Source organism: Cynoglossus semilaevis, chromosome 1 (genome assembly GCF_000523025.1).
Source record: "Cynoglossus semilaevis isolate Cse_v1.0 chromosome 1, Cse_v1.0, whole genome shotgun sequence".
Classification (NCBI taxonomy): Eukaryota; Metazoa; Chordata; class Actinopteri; order Pleuronectiformes; family Cynoglossidae; genus Cynoglossus; species Cynoglossus semilaevis.
This window is the reverse complement of record NC_024307.1, coordinates 6,927,474-6,949,575: the sequence shown is the minus strand read 5'-3', so window position 1 is coordinate 6,949,575 and position 22,102 is coordinate 6,927,474. Positions and strand designations below refer to the sequence as shown.

General features: G+C 43.1%; 1 protein-coding gene across 3 annotated transcripts in view; it reads right to left on the bottom strand.

Annotated features, from left to right (window-relative positions):
- mnat1 (MNAT1 component of CDK activating kinase) overlaps positions 1 to 22,102 on the bottom strand; it is a 60,186-nt gene that overhangs the window by 34,554 nt on the left and 3,530 nt on the right. The window contains exons 1-8 of one of the 3 annotated variants that reach the window (XM_025054940.1): positions 19,657 to 20,074; positions 19,342 to 19,494; positions 18,768 to 18,841; positions 16,109 to 16,212; positions 15,874 to 16,014; positions 13,975 to 14,103; positions 4,905 to 5,026; positions 3,520 to 3,987 (exon numbers count right to left, since the gene is read on the bottom strand). In XM_025054940.1, coding sequence (XP_024910708.1) covers positions 3,819 to 3,987; positions 4,905 to 5,026; positions 13,975 to 14,103; positions 15,874 to 16,014; positions 16,109 to 16,212; positions 18,768 to 18,841; positions 19,342 to 19,475 — 873 coding nt within the window. In that variant the 5' untranslated portion in view covers positions 19,476 to 19,494; positions 19,657 to 20,074 and the 3' untranslated portion in view covers positions 3,520 to 3,818. Of the gene's footprint in view, positions 1 to 3,519; positions 3,988 to 4,904; positions 5,027 to 13,974; positions 14,104 to 15,873; positions 16,015 to 16,108; positions 16,213 to 18,767; positions 18,842 to 19,341; positions 19,495 to 19,656; positions 20,075 to 22,102 lie in introns of those variants that run through there. The other 2 variants (XM_025054931.1, XM_008307528.3) reach the window with 2 other exon arrangements.

Here is a 22,102-nt window from a genome sequence, read left to right as displayed (position 1 = left end):
CCCCGACCCCCACCCCAGATGCAGGTCTCTTTGGGAGAACGGGAATCATACGGATACCGTCCCAACTGCAGACCCTACAAATTGGTCAGAGAATTACTGTGAAAAAATCTTGCTCTAAGTACCAAGAGTACAATACAGTAAATATTGTGGTTCACAAAGTAATATTTGTGTGTGGTTACTGACGCAAATGTCAGATTGGGATATTATTGTTGTGAATAAATATAATCCTCTAATTTGGTCAAAACGTTTTTCACAAAAAGAAGTTTTACTTTTACTACAGTTCTGAGCATCCACTACAATTGTGCAGCTGTAAATGTTCGTGACTAAACAACAGGATAGTTCACGTGGGAACTTGTTGACCAGTAGAGTTCACATATACGTCGTCACGCAGCATAATATGTGGAAGACGACTTTGTTTATTTGATGCTTGCACGCCATATGTTGGATTGAGCAACATTCGCTTTCTTTCATTTGTGTTGTTTTCTGGGGAACTTTTTGCCAAGTCAGACTCTTTTTATATGTAGATTATGATGTTAGCATTGTGAGTGATACTGTGTACTTCTGTACAGTGTCTGAACTCTGACACTGAAATCAAGTCATGTCCCACAAATGGAGGGAACTCCAACATAAGTCGAGGAATCTTCAGTTAATCATCCACTGTCATGGATTCATTCCTTCAAAGCAGAGACGGTGGATTGTGAACTACAGATTAAGAAGGGCAGCAAGCAGTGAAGAGTGACATTTTCTAACAACACCAAGCTATGCTAGATCAGATTTTAGCAAATCATTTGTCCTAATTTCGTTTCGTTCTTAAATATTCCAGAATGCTAACAAACAAACCCAAAGAATCTCGACTCTCAGACTGGTTCATGAGAGGACTACTTCCTGGTGCATCCCCAGGAGAAGAGCTCCAGACTAAACACGTGCCTCATTCAGCTTCTCACCATCACCTCAAAAAACAGGAGACTGACACGTGAAGAGTGTTTCCACTCATTCTGTTCCCACAAATTATAGAAAGCAATGCAAAGTGAGAGAAGGCGAAGGAAGGGGAAAATTTTCAACAAAAAAAAAAAATTATACGCACTGGCATTTGGCAAAGTGCGTTGAGTAACCTCTGTCAGAGAAAGATGGGCTAATTTGGAGGCGGCTGTGCCAATACAAACAACTATTCTGGCGAGCTTTCATTGTCAGCACTTGAGGCTTGAGTCAGATTTTTCAACGCTCTGCAGCCAATTTCTCTTTCCCCCTTTTTTTCCCCCCACATGATTTGTCCTTGTCCAAGATCGCTGTTTGTCTTTCATCGCCTACACAGGCAGAACTCACAAATGATTCTCAGAGAGAACAAACCCAGGCACAGATGCTCATCCAGACGCACGTGCACGCTGCTAAATCTTTGGATTTTAAGGTCTTCGTCATGTCCTTACACGGGCTTGAGAACGTAAATACAATTTAAAATCAAATACAGACAAAGTGCTGTTCAGGTTGTGTCCATCAGTGAAGAGGCAGGGGGTTGAATTAGCTGTTGTTTCAGTCTCTGGCTGCTGTGTGCTGGCACTCGCGCCTGAGCCATGTCAACATAAACATCATATGTTTCTGTTTCTGTCTCCAAAGCACTATTTACTTCGACTTTGATTTTGTTTATTGAAGGCTTTTACTGTTCAACATAAAAGCAAAGAGCCATGGCAGGACATTTGGTGCACGGGCTGCAGTGTTACATTCACAGTCTGCTCGTAATTCTCAGGCCTCACGCATGTTTCTGGGTACGTGCCAGTCAATGAGATGGACAGCACTACACTGCCATTAAAGAAACCTCACACAGTCAGGGTTCTATCCTCTGTGGTAAATCATAAGCACCTATGCACATCAGGGGAGGAGTGTGTGGATATCGATGTGTGTGTGTGTGTGTGTCAAAGTGGGGGGAGCTGAATGGACATTTTTGGAACATGCAGACTTTACTGCACACCAGTAGCAAAGCAGCTGTCTTTAATATAAGTGCTCAGCTCTATTTATTCAGGTACAGCTGACAGAGAGGCATGGAGAGACGGAGCAAAACAGCAAAAGAGGCATGACCCTTCTTTTTCCTGGCAGCCGAGCAACACTTCTGCGGTTTGTTTTCGGGGGACAAAGGGACAAGTCTGAAAGGATGCATATACAGAGTCGGAGGAGGCGCGCTGAAATAAAAAATGCATGGCTCCCGCGAGTCCTGCGTGGACTGGACATCCTACGCAAGGGACCAGACCCTGGGGCCCGGGCTGGAGCAGCGGGGAGGGGGTGGATAAGCTCAACTGTGGAGTCTGACTTGATGGCTGTGTTCAAGACAAATCACCAGTGGTGCTGCTGTCACCGTGGGTCTGGACCAAGACAAAGAGCCTTGTTTTAAAATCGGTACCTGCCCCGTCTCACATCCTTTCACCTCATCGCAGAGCGGACAAATCCACATCTTCTCACACATCCCAGCACATTTTCTTCCCAGGTCAGAGGAGTGGGCCGCCCTTTTCTGCCCGACTCCTCTCTCCGCTCCACACAAACACTCACTGTGAACATTCACCACATCACATAACTTTTGTTGTGGCAACAAAAAAAGAAAAGAAAAGCTGAGACTACGAGGACAGGGGTGAGTTGGAGTGTGCACGATACAAAGTGCAACATCAACTGTAGGTGACACCGTACACACATATAAGTATATACGACATGTAGCCCATGGACAACTGCAATGATATTATGGTTACACAGCCTCAGTGTTTTCACTTAATATTTCTTGTTTAAAATAAACATATTTAAAAATATATTACTTTGCTTTTTCCAATCTAGAATAAAAATCTCCGCACAAATTGTACTGTCACATTTATAATGTTTCAACTTTCAAGTTTGAATTATCCTGTAATTTCAGTATTTAGAATAAAAAAAAACAGACAAAAATTAGTTCCTGACAAAAACACAAAGTTTTCTTTTAGTTCAAAGCCAAAAAAAAGTCTTAAAATTATAAATATTGAATATTGATATCTGATAAATTGTGATTGAATTCAATTAATTACAAAGGCTAATAGTAATTTTTAGTTTGAATCAAATCCCAACAATAATTATAACCAAACTTTCATTTATCTATTTTAACTTCATTTTAAGCAAATCCACCAACTTTTCCAAAGTAAAGCCTTAGACATATTTGAAAATCTCAACCGTAGCCAAATCCCACAGCATCAGTGCTACGGAAGTGTCAGCAGTATTTACTTGAAAGCACTTTGCATCTTGGGGGTTTGTGGTCGGTCTGAACTGGGAATGACTTTGTCACTGGTCCCAGCATCTGCACCAGTGCCGTGGATGTTCCTGATCTGGACCTTATTCATCTCTATGGCAGAACTGTTCCTCTCCAGCATTGGTCCAGCTGGAACCCTGAACTGCTGACACCACTCCCCTCACCCTCTCACCCCCCCCCACACCCCTTTCTCCCAGGCTCCAGTATGCGGCAAAATTGATCATCCCGGCCAAAAGAAGTAGAACCTCAGCACTTCACTGAATACATAAAATAAATAAGTGCGTGGTATTTCGCAATCTAGGAGAAAAAGTTCTAGTCTAGTGTTCTATTTTAACCTAATTATCAGAGAGAATAATAACAAAGGAGAAATTCTTCATCTAAATTCTTATCTTACTGCGTATAGAGACGGCCGTCAGAGTGAAACTTATCCTTCTTTACGTCAAGGTTTATGTCCTGTTCTGCTGCTGTCACCCAATAAACACAGGCCAGCCTCGGAGTGTGGCGAGGTTTTAGTGCCATCCAGCTGCAGAGCAGACGGCTGGGCGCTGCACTGTCTGATGGAGAGCTAACATACGGTGAGGACCCGGACCAGTGGCGTCCTGGATTGATTTGCCCAAAGGGACCGTCGGGGAAAGCACTTCCTGTGTGTTAATGGAGGCTTCGTCGGAGGCACTGTGGCGACTTGTGGCAGGGCGATGGTTGTTTTTCCCTCTCTTTCTCTTTCTTCATACGCTCTAACTCGCAGTTAATCAGTGAAGAGTCAAGTGAGATGAGGCAGGCTCTCTTAACAGACTGACTTTCTAGAAGCTTCCCACCCCACACACACCCAAACACACACTACACACCGTCCCTATGTGTGGCCTTTGAAAAACTATGTTTGAGGAAAGGGGAAACAAAACAAATTCAAAGAACCTTTGTTACCCTTGTTCTTATTATTCCTCATTCCTGATAACTTCCCTGTTTCGTGTTCACCTGCAAAGACATCAGCCTTTTTCTGTTTGCCTGTATTTCACAAGAGACCTCGATGAGCCTTGAGGAAATTTTAACCTGTGGACATTACACCCAGTAGTTTCAAGTGTTGCTCCAAAACCAAAAACTAATTTCTGAATAAACAGGTGTGTTTTGTTATGCCGTGTCTAAACACCTGAGGTGAACAATCAGTTCTACAGTGTTACATCTGTTGTTTACATCTCAAAACCTAAATAGAACTAAGACGCAAAATAATGCTTCTCCATATCGGGGGTCTAGACCAGGCATGGGCAAACTAAGGCCTGAGGGCCGGATGCGGCCCGTTCAGCTTTGTACCCCGGCCCGCCAAACTTGTCCAAATTATATAATTGGTTGGTATTGTGATTGTACATGTGCCTTGAACGCTCCATCTTTCTGCTCCTTACTCGGCCCCCCTGTTCAATTTTAGGACAATTGTTACCCACGAGTCAAATGGTTTGACCACACCTGGTCTAGACAAATGTCTGACTTGTTCTTGTGGAAACTTCAAATCAAATGAAATATCGCAATATTTTCCTATCAGAAAGTCTTTACAGCTCCCCCTTCAGGTGAGAGATAGTGACACTCTCTTAATCCTAACATACTGTATTGTTGAGTAAGTGTTTTGATGGTAATACTGTATGTAAAAAAAATAAACACATACCCTATTCTTCCCAGCTGTTCCAGTTCCGGTACCAGGGGTCCGTAGGTTTCAATGTGAAGAGCTTTGTACTTGTACAGGACTTCCTCAATCTTTGGAGGAGGCAGGAGAGACACGGTCTGACGCTGAAAGACAAAGTACAGACGAAAGACAGGACTTAATACCACACAATAATCTTCATTGTCTCCGTTTACTACGCAGTACGACAATGGAAACATTCTGCCTATAAATGGACGATTCAATACTAAAGGCTTAGTGTCAATCAAACTGCAACAATAATAACCCAGCAGCACCTGAAGGACCGGTTTGAAATACAAGACATTTTCACGTCGGTTTTGTTGAAACAATGACACAGCATTTTTGTAGTGGTCAACACGATGTCGGCATCTCAACAGCTGTGGCTGATGGGATACTAAACAGATACAAATGAACTTTACCATTAAAAACGTCACAACACACCAGCGTGTGTGTCCCTGACTACAGGGAACAAAAGAACTCACAAGCTATTGTCAGTTGTCAGGACAGCGTAACCTTTAGGTCAGTACTTTATAAAAGCTGGTTGAGATCTGGAGAGTTATGATTTGAATTTTAATAAAATTAAAAATAGAAATTTGGTCTAAGTTGTCTTGACTTTATTAAATGCTTTTTAAGCTCCTGTGGAGCATACAAAATGACTTAGTGGGCCGCATTTGGCCCCCCAGCCTTGAGTTTGACACATGTGGTCTAACTGAATGTAGATGGAGTCATAAAAGGAGTGGATTAATGACAGTTACTTAAGTCTGAATTTTTTTAGTTGCTTTAACAATGGGAACCACATATATATAAATATATATATACATATATTTTTTGATCCTCACAATTCTGGATTATAGTTGTGGGCCGGATGGGATGGTCCAGTGGGCCAGATTCAGCCCACGGGCCACCAGTTGTTGATCACTGGTCTATTTTGTCTGACCACTACAATTCCTAATTCTTCTGACCACGATGACGGAGTGAGAAATGTGGTTCCTCTAAAAGACACTGAAGAATTGTTCGATCTGGGCCTCAGCCATCAAAAGGGGGAATTTCCACACAGCATCAAACCACATTGTTTTCTCCGGCATTATAAGTAATGAGGTTCAGAAGACAAGCCAGTCGTGAAACAGGCCCAGAATTAAGAAGTTGATGTCTAAACAAACACAAACTCTCTCAGAGAACACAGGGGAGTTCTGGGACGCGAGGACAGATGAGAAGTGATAGAGCAGAGAAAACAGTACATGAAGACTGCAAACAACATCACAGTGAGAGGAGATGCTGAAAGCCAAACTAAACGACTAACATGAGCCTCGTGGCCCCTCGGACTGTCCAACCTTCAAACATGCGCTTGGCCAAAGTGAGCGCTCACATGGACACAGGGATATTTACCAAACCAAAGCAGAGCTGGAAGCAAAGAAAGCAAGAGAGAAGTGACGAATGATCAGGGTGAGGAGGCAAAAGAAACAGGGCAACAGTGTAAACTTTGACAATTTTTGACAAAGAAACAATTTTAAGAGCGAGAGTTTTTGTTAACTCTTTTTAGCAACAAGGACTTCAACATGTCGGCTATTTTATTTTCTAGCTACAACGTTTAACACAAATCCACAGGAACCACATTTTCTCTTAATGAAGATTAGCTTCCTTAACCGCACAAGTCGGAACCTGTTGCATTAAGAAGCGGTGTATACACACAGGTGAGGCAGCAGCAGTGCATTAATAGCAGGAAAGACAGGGGTTTTTCCAGCAAAGCAATGATAAAGGTGACTTCCTGCTGTGAGTAAAGACTTTCATTTACACTGTGTTGCCTATGCTTTTCAAGACAAAAACAATTTCTTTTACTGGATAAAACACCCTGTACTTGAAAGTAGCAGCTGTTACGACAAGAACTTTTTTTTCAATTTAATTTCAATATTTTGAGTTTGGTGACAGAGTGGAGAAGTCCTTTGTTTGACGAGAATACGTGTTTTGTAGGAACAGCAGTTCAGTGGAGATTAAGAGCAATGGCTGTGATTGTGTTCATGGGGGGGGGGAGGGGAGGGGGGGGGGGGGGGGAGGGGTTTTCTGTTATACCTTTTTGTNTTTTAAATACTTGTACCTTAAAACTGAAAATACTAGGTTCACACCTCAATATGGTTTTCACTCGACCTTTGACTCCGAGGTGTCACTGATCTCCTGTCCTCTGCCATCATTCATCCGACACAGTAGAGGCCCACTACAGGCTAATGAAACCCATACCCGGTCACTCTCCCTCTCCTTCACACTCCCTCAGCCTCTCCATCCATCTTCTCTCAGACTTTCAGTGCTGTTAACTCCCCTACTGCACAAATCAAAGAGACACACTGGGACGGCGGGGCAGAGGAGACAACGGAAGAAAAGTCTACGGAGACTGGAGAGGCAACGGGGGAGTAAAATGTACAGTGAGTAAATCTGAACTCCAAGGAACTCCAGGCACCAGAGCCGCTGCTCAATTTCGGCCACATTGAAAACTGACTCACATCCAGAAAGACACAGAAGAAGCACATTCACAGGAAATGTTCGTATAAATATACAAATATGACAAACCTAAAAAAAAACTAAAAAAAAACTGACTTAGATACGACTTCAGAAAAATATTGTTTAATTTAGGGCCATCTTTCTTCACTCTTACTCTTCTCTCGTGCTTCATCCTTCAACACTGCTGAGACTGTCAGTCGTGAACTCATCACATCCCATTAGAAGTGTGTGTTGATTACAGTGTGTGAATGCTGTTTTGCAAATTCACTGGTGAACGACCATTGAAGAAGCGAGGCTGTCCGGGTGGAGGGTTTGGGGTTGGGGGGGTTCACTGGAGCACTAAAGAGGCTAACACAAACATCTGCTTTTACCATCACTGAGGGCCTCCTAACTACACACAAAGGTATGTGTGCCCTTATGATGCTTTCAAGTTTCTATGGAACTGGTATTTAAGATGCTTATAATGCCCCCGTGACTCTGAAATGAAACTCTAGGGTCCATTAATCTTCATAAAACCACAGGGAAGATGATTTAAGGAAATCACCATTGAGCCGGAGGGAATTCTTCTTTTGGTTTTCTGATCCTTCAACACGTACTTCAGATCAAGACACAGGGACAGCAATACACTGATGCTACCTTATCAATAATAATAATCCTGACGATAATAATAATAATAATATTAATACTTGTTTATATATTTTATATTAATTGCATATATTGTGAATATTATCCTTTTGCTGTTTTACTGTGTCTGTCCTCATCAGGCAAGTGAGTCTTTGGGTTTTTATATTATTGGGTTTTTATTATTAGTATCTGTAGTATTAGTAGTTCTAATAGTATTGAAATTATAATTAGTATTATTATTGTGAAATAAAAATGGACCTAAGTCTTAGTGCCGCTATCTTTGGACACAGCTCTGGACACAGTTCAAGTGTCCAGAGCTGTCCCTGTGCCACAGAGATGTAGCCACCATGTGGCAATGGGACACCATTAAAACGAGATCAGCTGTCTTCAGGGCTGATCTAGTTTTACCTTGCTTGAATTTACCTTTGACGAGTCATTCCCAAATTCCCATGAGCATGAATATCTTTATTTTTTAAGTTCTGAGAAAAACTGGTGCAAATTTTAGGGAAAAAAAATTGGGTGACATTTGAAGAGGCAGGAGAGTTGAAATGTATATTCCAGCAAAACCAGATGTTGTTATCATTTTGAAACATTAGCCAAAGAGTATTGACCCGATGCTTGGGTCGGTGGAGGTGACAGGTGTGCTGGCCCGGTCCAACACCAGCCGTCCAATCAGGGGAAGGAATGCTGTAACTTGTGCTATGATCTCACTTCACTCTCATCTATGCTGACAGTAGAATCTGACACAGAGTCAAAGTTACTCCATCAGTGATGCACAGGACATTCATGTGACTTTTATGGAGCCGGGGTCTCATAAAAGTCACATTGCTCCTAAGGTATGGGAGGTCTGCCCACGGAGCCCAGCTCTGACCGTGCCAAAGTCGATCAAAAACATGAGCTGCTTGGATTGGTGCACCGAGGTCTCCTTAATATAGGAGCAAATGATTTTTCAGCCTTAACAGCACATGGTGTTCAGCTCTGTAAACAGGTGAGAGAGGTGACGTTTGTGAGGCCCAGAGTTCTGCGACAGTTTTACGAACGATGTAATAAAAATGTTGGACAGGAAAGTTGAAAACATGGATGTTCTATTTGAATTTGTCCTTTAGCTAGGCCACAACAACCAATGTCCTGCCAACCACGTGACTTTTTCATGCACACACGCACACACTATTTTCATCAGCAGCAGCCCATGTCTCCCCCAAACATGCAGCTCAGCAGGACACGCCAAGGTCACTCAGACACAGACCTCTCCTCAATCAGCACCCCATCCATCAGAGAAACACAAAAACACACGCGGTTGTTTGAAACACAACACCGTTTGGTCATCAGGACACGGTGACGCAGTGATTCTTGGCACTAATTTTCGGCCACTAAAACAGTAGTGGTCGTTGTGTAGGTGATAAAAATCTATCAAGCTTTCGTAGACAGTGAGTTATTTCCACCTTCTGCCGTGGACCAGTGCTTCCGTACGGATAATGGGCTTCGAGTTACCCACTGTGCAGCAAGTAGCCACCGGCCACACCGTGCCTCCCCTCTACTCACAGATTTAAATATAACTCCCCGACTAGTGGCAGCTGCCCCAGTGAAAAGCCCCTAAGGCTGACAACTCTGTTTTTTTGCTCTGAGGGCTGGCCCACTGGCAAAGCTGCTCAACCCAACTCACATGGAGCCAAGTCTGGGGTGTGAATGCCCACATATGCTGGTGCCAATCAGTCTTGATAGTCTTCTTTACTGCCAAGGCTGAACCCCCCACCACTCTTCAAGCTCTTGCAGGCATTAACCTGAATGCCAACAATCCAATAAAAGGAAAGGTCAAAGGCCAGAGGTTATGGACTATCAAACATACAAAAAACATCATTTGGAAACAAAATTTGAAAAAAAAAAAAAGGCAGAGAAAAATTTTAATAGAAACAATATTATAGTTATGCATTTAGGTCTAGAGAGTAGCAAATGACCTGCCATTGTATGGTGCTGTACACCTCCAAAAAAGTGCCAACATTTTTTAAATGACATTAATATCTCCATGGATATTTAATTATCTTAAAATTATAGAATTAAGAATCACCAATATCTCAGCCGAGGCTAAGCTAATGCTGCTAACCATTCAAACCCAACTCTGGTGCTGTAATACTGCCATATTTTTTATGACCTGAGGGTAGACCCTGGACAAGATGCCAGTCTATTCCACAGAACTCTATTTGTGTCTATTTTAAACTAACCAAAAGTTAAAGCCTCTGCTGTGGAGTATAGAACCATATTTCTTTCTGTGACCCATTAAAAAAATGAAATTATTTTTCAATAAATATGTTTCAAAACAATCCCTGATTCTGCAGTTAAAACCAAATACACTGCTGACATCATAGATGTAATCGTTGATAGGGAAAATATTAATCAGTGGGTGTCAACAACAACTAGTAAATTTAATCAGTCAGTTAAAACAACATATCATATTTCCCACAATGCCTTACGTCGACAAACAGTCTCTATAAAAATTAACTGCCAGTTCATGAAAGAGTGAGTGGGAGTCACCAGCTGTACGTGTGCAGCAGACGCCGAGCTGAAACAGGTCTGTCCAGTCTGTCAGACAAAGGCTGAGCGGAGCTCGGTCTGCGCAGGCGAGCTCTGAGCAGAGGTCACCTTGGAGGACGACTGGACTAACTAAAACAGACCCTGAGCAAACAAGCTCACAGCTCGAGCCAGTGTGTGTGTGTGTGTGTGTGTGTGTGTGTGTGTGTGTGTGTGAGGTTTTAGTAGTTGTCAAATTCTCAACGACAGAGTGTAGAGCAGAACAGAGCCGGTGAGAACCTGGGGTTATGTCAGGCATCTTCACATCTATGTTTAGGGATAAGCTTTCCACCCACGTTTGGCTGTATGTGTGTATTTGACTGTGTGTGTGTCCTGCTTTCATTAGGGACCCGTGTTGGCCCCAACAGGTATGTCAGCTGTTCTTTGAGGACGAATAAGAACCGGACGGAGGTCCAGCAGAACTCAAACCTCTGACGGTGAAGTTAGTTGCTGATCCATCGACTGCTTAGGGAAAGGAGACGTGACGGCCACTTCACATCATTCCCATCCTCGTACGTTTGACTGAATTGAAAACATAATAACCCCTTTTTTGTAATGTGTCAAAACGGCGGAGAATTAATCGTATGCTGATAGCCCTCAAGTCATATCAGTTTGTGTTGACAGAGCAGGTGCCAAGGATGATGACTCTCTTCTCATCTTCGTGTTCAGCACCAGAACTGGTCTTGTGTGTCAGACAAAAACAACCAAGCTGTTTAAACAGCGAACAGTTTCCTCCCTCACACACAGAGAGTCTCTTTTGATATCACCGGCCCTCTATTTTTAAAAGACACTTAATTCTTCAAAGGATGTTTACTCAGACTAGGTGAAGGGAGGGCAGGAGGGGACCGTGCATTTGTGTGTGTGTGTGTGTGTGCAACAGCATGAACCTATGGGTATCGGGTGTATGTGTAGCTCAGTTCAATGGAGTTCCTACAAAGCGAAGGATTAGCGCGTGATTTCAGACCATTCCTCAGGCATGACCAGGCTCATCCCGTCCCACATGGCACCTGGACCAAAGAAGACTTTCCCTAAAGATTGTCCGACTTCCTCAAGCATCCATCCCCCTGCATGTTTACACACTACCAGAATACAGTGGCTCGGGGTCCTGATCTTTCACCCAGCGCAGTGCCAACACAGCCGAGACGTCCTCGGGGATGTCTCCAGTAAACAACATGACAGAACTACATCCAGCATTAGATCAGGCTTCAAATGAGGACCGCAGTCATTGGAAAGCTAAGGGAAGAATGGGCATCCTCACGTTCCACACATTGGGCAGCTCACAGAGAGGCAGACTTGTTATAGCAGCGGTGACGGCTCACCTTGGCCCAGGGTGAGGCAGCTGGCTCGAGTGCTGGGGGGGGGCAGTTGGTGATAGTGGTGGTAGTGGGTTGGTGTTGGTGTTGGTGTTGGTCGGGGGTAAAGGGTAGGGGCTCAGTGAGTATTTTAGTTTGTGACGCATGAAGAGGAACATCACCAAAAGCATCCAAATGAAATAAATCATGGATATGAATAAACATCCAGTCCAGTCACGACTGTCACTGTTCACATGTTTAATGGATGAACTTCACAGACCAAATTCCCAATACTGGGATTTTTTTGTATTTCTACACTGACCAAAAGGTTTGATGTGGCAGTGAACTCAGCTGAGCCTAATAGTCATGTATAATACTGTAGCATGATAGTTTCTAGCCCAATACACTCTTAAGGTGTATAGCTCATGCTTTGCACAGAAAACATTTCTGGAGACTTCTCACATCTTTTGACAATATTAATAAGAAGTTATTAATTTTGTCAAAAGATATGAGGAGTCTCCAGATGTTGGCAGTCTTATGGTTGAAGAGCCTTTCTATATGTTACTTGTATGATTGTTTTTGGACTGTTTTGACGAGTCTTGACAAGTCAAGATCATATTTATTATTAGTTTAAGTGCATTTCAAAATTGCATATTTTAGTTTCTATTGCACAGATTGCAGAGATTCACAGTTGAGTACAAAAGTAGAATATAAATGTGGCCCAGCTTCACAGCCGTGACTTTACATTTGCCTCCTCTAATTTTTGCTGAAGAAAAACTAAAAAAGCCAGTTTGGAACACGGGACCACAAGCTCGCAGATAAACGAATTCCAGCGATCTGCAGGAATCCACCGCTCTGTGCTGAAACTCCACCAAGTCAAACAGAAGTCACTCGCATGGTCTGCAAGATGAAGGGAAATCCAAACCCACACACTCCCCTGACTCAAGACTCTTCAGTCCAACGGAGCAGATGCATGGTGAGAGCTCTGCTCCACCAACAGGAGCTCAGGGACGGGAGGACGAGGAGAAATGGGAGGAAAGACGTGAGGAAAACAGCCGCGGAGGAAGCCAAGATCAACATATTCATGCTGTTTCTCTCTCCATCAGCAACTTTAACTTCATGCTATATATCAAGGGAACGAGCTTCAGAATATCCTGTCTTCCATTTAGTTCACTGCAGTGTCTTTGGACTCATCATTGGTTAAAGAGTTAAAAAATAAAATACCATAATACCTTGCGTAAAGTCTAACAGTTTTTTTATACTACATTTTACAACTCCTCTGAGAAACACATTGAAAATAGGTGAAACAGATGTTGAAACATCAGGGCTTTGGTATACGTGAGCATGTCAAAACATACAGCTAGAATACTGCATTGATGCGTACTAGGTAGATCTTTCTCTTACGCACCACTGAACTATGGGAAGACAACCATGTCCCATGAGGGTTCCTGTTGAGGGCTGGGGTGATGACACAGCCTATCTCATCACAGTAAAATGAAAATAAACGACTTTAAACCTGAACGACAGGCAAAAACAGAAGGTCTCTCCAGACACAATGAGGTCGGAGATATAAGTTCCTGACTGAGCAGAGCCCTGAACCCGTGTTCTCTCAACGTAGGTCACACTGCTAATCCACAGGGAATTACAATGACCAGATCGAAAGAGCGATGGCCCGATGCTCTGAGGAAAAAAAAAACAACGAAACATGTCCCAAAATTCCTTCTTGTGAAGGTCTGGGCTGTTCAAACTGCTCCACTGTCAACTACCTCTTCACATGAGGCTTAAATTAGAACTGCACTGAAAACAAAACAACTACATACTATGACCTACACAGTTTTCAAAACACTTGGCCAAAAAGATGCAGCCCTGTGACCTCAACCTGCACGTGTTCATTGTAAATATAGTAGCCATTTGTTATGTATGCTCCGTGTGACTTTTCCAAGGTGAAACGTGTGCGACACTGAGCTGGGACAGTAACAGCCAAGCCGACACACGTTGTGCAGAATTACCCACAGCGCTGGATTAGGAAAAAAAAATGGCAACACTTTTCTCCAACAGATTTAATATTTAAATGTTGTACTCACCTGGATTCCACTTGAAAACAGAGTTGCAGGTTTGACCGACTGTTTCTGATGTTCAATCTCCACCTCCAGCTCAGCAGCACGGGCCTTGTGTTGAGCCAACAAGATGGTGGCGGGAACCTGGGACTTTTCCTGCACAAATAATTCAGATGTGTGTTAAAACCTGGTAATGTCTATTATATTAAATTAAAAGGTGTCTGTAAATGTTATCCTGATTTGTTTCAAGTTTCAGAAATTAGGTAACAATTTGAACAGTTTTCAGTTTGTAAAAAATGGCATGTGAGAAAGTCATGTGAGAAAGTCCTGGTCCATTTTCACATTCTACAAGTGCTGCATTTAAAAAAAAAGAAAAAGAAGCAGCGATATCCTCCCCCTCCCCCCCTTTGTTTTCAAACAGAACAACCGATGCTTTCGGAATTCGCAGCCACACTGTTGATGCAAGCCATATTAACAAAACTATGGCACTGCAGGGGGACGCTGCTTCAAGTGCACTGCGCCGCCTTCACCTCCATTAAATGCAAGGTCGGACATTTCAGTTTCTCCGGTGGAGCCGTGCCAAGCGCAGAGGTCTAAAAACACAAGCTCGGACATGTTGTTCACTGAGGAAGCAGGGTGTAATTGAAAGGGTGGACCACAATGGAAGGACAGTGGTGAAGTGGCTTGGCATAGAAAAACAAACCATTAGATGACTAATAATTTTCATAATACAACATACTTTACTCTCTACATATAAATGCCTCAGAGATTCAAAGATTTTTTTTTTTTTTTACTTCCGCACACACGTGAACTATTCCTTCAAATGAATCAGAGACTCCTGAGTTTTCCCAGATCAGTCTTTTCTACAGACTTGATGGTTTCCTGGTCTGGACCTTCGTCTCTCCTTCACTACACTATGGTATTTAATTTAGGGCTTTGTAAAAGTCAGTCAACTTATTGGAGATATTTTCCAACCAGTACTTTGGGTTGGTGCTGTGCTGGAAGACTAAATGAAGACCAAGAGCCAGTTCTCCTGCAGAACGCTTGAGGTTTTCTTCATTTCTCGATGTTGCTCCAACCCCTTTTTATGCATTTTGAAACCTCACTTTTGACGTATTTAAATGTTTTGAAAATTACTTTTTGTAAGTGAATTTATCTTGGTATTTATTCTGAAACTTTTCCCTGTTTATCTTAAAGCAGATTAGAAACACTTTTTGCTTAGTTAAAAGGGGAGGGAAGTATATAATTTTGTCTCTGGAGCCTCAGTAAAATGTGAACTTTTTATGCAAAAACATGAAAGATTTTAACTGTAAAATTAAAATGTTCTTCAGGAAACGTCAGCAAACACAGGGTTTACACTTATAAATGTTATCGACTTGTCGGTCACCACTCTCAGCAATAGCAACAAAGTCATCTAAATATAAGCGTTGGCCCATGACTGTATATTCAAGCCAGGGCAGTGAGTTTTTTGGCAACATTGACAATAAGATGTTAGAGATCAGGAGAGTGCCCCCCAGAGGGAGTGTGAGTTGAGCTCATCGGGCTACAATCAACAGACCCTGTGCCTTAAACAAACAAATACACAGCTTAGACTGCTATCTGTGATGGTCCTTCAGCAGTCCACTCTGCAGGAACAATCACTTCCAAAGCCCACAGCTCAACACAATGGAGCCAGGAGGCTTTGGAATCACAGAATGAGAACAATGCAGCCTGCAGCACAATGACTGGTAATAAGCTCTTAATGATCCCACAGCCATGAACCCTGAGGCTGAGGGCGTGTGTGTGTGTGTGTGTGTGTGTGTGTGTGTGCTGCTACGTGTGTGTCAGACATCTGTCATAAGGTGACTTGCACTTTGCTTGTCTTTTGGCCTCGTGGCACTCATCCTCTGTGTGGACGTGGAGCTTATGTGAGTGTGAGTCTCTCACCAGCTCATCCAGCAGAGCCTGCTTGTTCTTCCTCCTGGCCTGCAGCTGCCTCTGCTCCTCCTGCAGCACCTCCAGTCTCCGCTGTTCGTTCCCCTGCTTCTCCAGCAGCAGCAGCTCCTCCAGCTCCTCCTGCTCTCGGGTCTTAAGGAGAGAAGAGCGGGTAGCAGGACAGGAGAGGACATCACCCTCTTTCATCAGGTTTTTACAGGCATGGAGAAGAGCTCAGGGTACATACAAGAGTAGCCTTATTCTTCTGAATGAGATCCCTGTTCTCCCGCTGATACTGATCCATCCTCAACTTGGTGTTCTCCACGTCCACGTTGTTTGTCATGTTGTAAACTACGCAGGAAAGGCGAGAAAAAATTACTTTTCCAAACCCAGAGACACAACCCAAGTCAATGGTGTAATACTACTACTACTACTACTACTACTACTACTACTACTACTACTACTACTACTACACTGATTGACTTTATTGGAAAGCAGGGAGTCGACAGGCACAGGCAGGTGTGAGAGCTGGGCTTCTACATGTTAGCTGTTTGAAACTGATAAATAAAGTCAACACTTCACACTGACACTCTTTTATCCACTAACCTGATAGTGAAATATATATATCACAATTAGTTATGATCACTATTATTTGTGATTAATTCAAAGACCCAGTGATTAATCAGACTGGAAACTTTAACTTATAACTATATTTTTCTCACTGTATTTTAGGCTTCACCTCTTTTAACTATTTTATTTTCTTATATTGCACCAATATACAAAACCAAATTCCTTTCACGTGTAAATATACATGGCAATAAATACAGACTGTGATTCAGTTGACTGTTGAAGAGGCAGTGAAGAGCCTTTTCATTGGCAGAGCTTTTTGAAAAACTTCAACGACTGTTGAAGAGCCTTTTTATTGGCAGAGCTTTTTGAAAAACTTCAAGGCATTTCATCTCGTATCATCATCTGCTGTGTGCTGTTTACTGGGTGATTTAGGCCCCGTCCATGTGTATACAGTGTAAATAAAAATCCATGTCTTTTGTTGTGTTTGTCTCACTATCAATAAATCTTGCTCCATTTTGTTAACTCCTATACAGTAATCATTATTTCTTCTATTCTTAAGAACAAAGTTGAAATTTAAACAGTTGGGCTGACAATGTTTTGCAAACCAAAAGATTAATTTTCAACAGCCATTCAACTAGAGAGGGATGAAGCAGTGCCGTCATGTCCAGCATCCTTTTCCACACAAAGTTGTCCAAACAAACAAAAGCACTGAAACCTCAACTTCACTAAATTAACTGCAGTCAGCGCTGTGTTCAAAACAGAGTGAAGATCTGGTTCCACGCCTTTGAATGCCAGCTGGTGCTGAAAGAGCCTGCAGTTCAAAGCAACAGTGTTTGGGCCGATGGACAACAATAACCCAACCCTTTGTTGTCATCCTCTGGCACACTGACTCAATGGATAAAAAAAACCAACAAAAAATCTCATTGTTTTCTTCAGTACTCTCACTGCTACTTCATTAAGTACATCCTGGTCGGTTGTTTGGAAGAATTCCTCACAGATTATGGCCCAAATGGACATGACAACGCCACACACTGGTCGACACCCATGTTGTGAACCGACCATTTGACCACACCCCAATGGTGTTCTACTGTATTACATTCTGTTCACTGAACACAGTGTTGTTCATTAAACCAGTTTAAAATGATAGGAGCTTTGTGTAACAGCACTTTATCCAACAGGAAGTAGTCACCTGACCAGTTATACATCCTACTGGTCATGAAGTGGAAGACACGAGTTGTCCCCAAAATCATTCACTATAATTCTCTACTCTCTACTGCCTCTGTTGGGAATTAAATATAGTGCACTATATAAAGTCTGTACCAGGGGCGGCCAACCTGTCAGGAGGCTAAGAGCTAACACCCATCGTCATGAGACTGACTTGAGCGTAAAAAAAACACAAACATAAAATACTTTTTACATTAAAATTTGCGTCAACCCATCGGCTCATGTCATGTGACCGTAAGAGTTCTTTGACCGCACCTTGAAATGCTGTGATCCTGCTATTACAGTCTAGTCACGTGAACTGAAACATCCCATAATGTTCCTGTGCATTTACTGTTGACAGACATGGAACCCTAGGTGGTGCTGATGAGATTGGAACAAAAACACAAACATAAAATCTGACATGAACGTGAGCTCCATATGAAACCGGCAAAGAGACGCATGTGGCTCCCGAGCTGCAGGTTGGCCACAGTCCGGCTGTTCTCCACTGAAATGTGTCATCATCGAGGTACTTTTTACATTAATATTTGCGTCAACCCATCGGCTCATGTCATGTGACCGTAAGAGTTCTTTGACCGCACCTTGAAATGCTGTGATCCTGCTATTACAGTCTAGTCACGTGAACTGAAACATCCCATAATGTTCCTGTGCATTTACTGTTGACAGACATGGAACCCTAGGTGGTGCTGATGAGATTGGAACACACACACACACGATGGACGAGGTATCAAGTAAATAATTTGTTTTTCCTATGCTCTGAAATGGAAGAATTTATATTGAACCCCTGTGGTTCCACGGTTTAATAAAGAGTAACAGTCGCTCAGAGTGTGTGGTCAACAGTTTTACACACGTCTGTTTTAGAGTGGCAGCCTATGGTCATGATTTTCTTGGGCCTATGGGGGGGTTATAAATGTTTCACTCCACCATAGAGACTGGTCAGTGTATGTGGACCTGCCAACTGAGATGTGTTAGTGTTGGCAGAGCTACTTCCTGATCCATGCTACTGGCAAACACGGATGGCTGTAAAACATCAGCAGCCAAAGTCAAGGAGAAATCATTATTCCCATAAACCTGGTGCCTGTGCTGCGGACTGAGGCCTCCCATCTGTCTCATACCTATGTCCTCCACTTGCTCCAGGTAGTCGTTGTACTCTCTGAGGCTGGGGAAGTCAAACTCCCTCTTGTTGTATCTGCAGAAGGGAGAAGAAAGAGAGAGAGAGAGAGATAGAGAGAGAGGAATCATCACACAAATAATGAAACCTGATGAAAGCAGATATGCACTGACATTAATAGCTTCCATTAAATCAACCATTTTATAATACCATGTCTGCATACTGCCTAATAGACGCACATTAGATGTCAATTAAGGGGCTATTAAAGAACAGATGAGAGGCCGAGGGAGGAGAGAGAGAGAGAGAGAGAGAGAGAGAGATAGAGAGGGGGGGGGGGGGGGGGGGGGGGGGGAAAAAAACCGCGGGGAGAGGAGCTTTCCAGCTTGAGCCCCCCCATGGGGAGACTCATTGTCTACAAAACAAACAGTGTAATGAGAAAGACAAAGGTGGCTTAAGAAGGGGGCGGGGGAATGAAATGACACATAAACACACAGTGAGAGAGAGAGAGAGAGAGAGAGAGAGAGAGAGAGGAGGGAGGCGTGCCCCCTTCTCGCCCGACCAGTCACACCCTCACTCACATCTTCAGCACCTTCTTGCGGATCTCCACCTCCTTATCTACCGACGGGTCTTCGAAGAGCTGCACACGGAAGTTGCTCTTCCTGAGGGGAGTGTCGCACTGTACGCAATTCCCCGAACCACGAACGAAGAGCATCTCCACACAGTTCTCACATCTGTAGTGAAAAGGAAATGGAAGATGAAAAGAAAACATATGCTTTCATGTCTCCCTGTCAGCAGTGTGTTCACATGAAGGGGCTGAAGAAATACGATTATCCTCACAGTAAATCTGATTTCTGTTTCTGTACTTTTTTTTTTCCATGGCTATAAGTACCAACCAGGCAGCGTGGGTGATAACAGGGCACATGAAGATTTCCTCTCAGTGCTCAATGATGTCTGGGCTTATGACTGGAATGTCGTTTAGGCCGCTCACCACTCTCAGACAAGAGGAAATTAGTCTGACACCCATCAGCAGAGTGAGTGTCTGTGTGCCATGGAAAAACATTTGCTTTATTGTTATTTCAACCGACCTCAGCCATTCTGCCACGTTGCATAATATGATAAAATCCAGCTCAGTAAATCACAGAGTCTATCATTATAAGAATACACTGAGTCTCACGTCATTGGAAAATTTCAAAAAAAAAATACAGATGAATGTATGTAGTGTTTTTCACCGTTCTTCAAACTAAACCTTCTTGTGTTTTGTTAATACTTTTTGTTTCAATTCTATTTTTTTTTTATTGAAAAACCACCACTTAAAAAGAAGAGAAAATTCCAATCCATCTCCACTTTCTGACAGAAAATTGCCTCTGGTGACATGGTGGCGAAATAAAAAATAATAATAAAAAAAAGTGAGAAGTCGAAGCCACATTTTAAATGCCGTGGATATCTAGGCAGTTATTGATCAAAGTACGTACTATAAATCTGTGTAATGGACATGATTACTTTCCAAGACAAAATACAGCACAGTCATGATGAGTTTTGCAGGCGTCCTACAGTTCCTCATATAAATCTAATATGCATCTCAATTCGCAGAGCTGAAAAAAAAGAAAAAAAAAACACGGACAGAAACAGCCTGAAACAATTCTCAGGTTTTTGGACTATTTCACGGCAGGGTTTTTTCAGGAGACAGAAAGTTTTACCACTTACTAAGCAGCAAAAGCGACCAACTTGCAGAAAATACCTAAGGGCACAACCCTGTGCTTAGCCATCAATCACACCTTTATGCAGGTATAGGCGTTTACCCATCAGTCACTCTGCAGCGAGGAGTGGGCATTAAGAACAATGGGAACGGTGCTAAATCTCCCCTGATGGGATAGAAGGCTTGGATAAACGTTTACACAGTACGGTGTTTTAATTAAGTCCTTGTGGAGCTTTATTTCCACAGGCATTCACCGTCCTCCTGGTGACAAAAAAAACAAAAAGCAAAACCAAAAACATCTGGTTTCTAAATGCCATGACTTTTTACTCCTTTTTCTGACCAGTGACAGATTTTTTAATCGTTAAAGGTTTCAGAGGTCGAGGTCAGTATTGTTATACTTTTTTATAACAATACTTCATAAATGAGACGTTGTGTCTTTTCCAAATGTCAAAAACTGGCCTGAAAACTTTCCTGAGACGGCGCCTATTATAATATTCAGAAGAGAGTCATGATGCAGGACATTTCCCTTCATCAGCAGGATTTAAAACAAAAGCAAACAACAAGAAAATCAGTTAAAAGGGAAACTGCAGAGCCGTGGAATTTTGGTTGTTTACGAACAGCGGCTCAGATATGGGTCAAACAAGTGGAACCTGCCAAGAGCGACGGCAGCCACACACACGTATACACACTCCATATAAAGCAGATGAAGCGTTGCGAGGGGCTATTTTACAAGCACGCCAGTTTAGCTTGGCTTAGATCGAGTGGCGATATGAAAACGAAAGCCGGACAGAAACATCTGCGTCGCAGAGTTGGTGGAGCGCTCTGCTCTGAGTGCACTCTGGCAGCGGCAGATGTTCACTGTGGCCCCGGGCTACAGGAGATGTATAGGCCTGACCATATGGAGGTAGAGGGAAGACGGAGGGATTCAAGCTTGTTTCCACAGGCCCACAAAGAGCCCATTCATCAAGACGGGACGATGAGCGGGGCGTAGGTTGCCCCCTTGCCCCATAAATGGACCACACAACAGAACCCTCCGTAGGGGAAATCCTGAGTAACTTTGGAGCAAAGAGGTGACCATGTAAAGAGGAGGGAGGAGAACATTAGAGTCAATTTGGCATTTGCTGTTTGCCTTTCACTACAAGCGACAGCTTTCATGTCGTCCGACTGTAGCAATAAGCCATTTAAGAAAGGACATCGCACATGCCCTACGAAGACGGGCAACTACTGCGAGTCAGACAGACAAGACATTGAAGTGAACATTCAGTCTTGCCATCTCTGTGTCCTCGGGCTGTTATTGCTGACTGAGTGTTCCCGACTCCTCCCTCTCTCACCTGTCCCTCTCACAGCTCCAGGCTCCTATCTCTTCTATCTGCAGCTGTCAGCAGGTCATGGGGGGGTGGAGGGGGGGCAGGCAGGGTCCTGGCTCAGCAAGGAGGCCACCACCAGCCCATCACTGCTCCAGGACGCTGCTGATCTTTTCCTTCTTTGGACACTAGCTTTACTAGTGTATGTTGTAGAACTTCAGGTTATTTTATCTTATCGTCCAACATTTTTACTCGCAGATCATAATCGACTCGGTGTTATTTGCCTCCGTGCTCTGTTCTGCCCTTTGACCTCCAGTACCTGCAGAACAAAATGGTCAT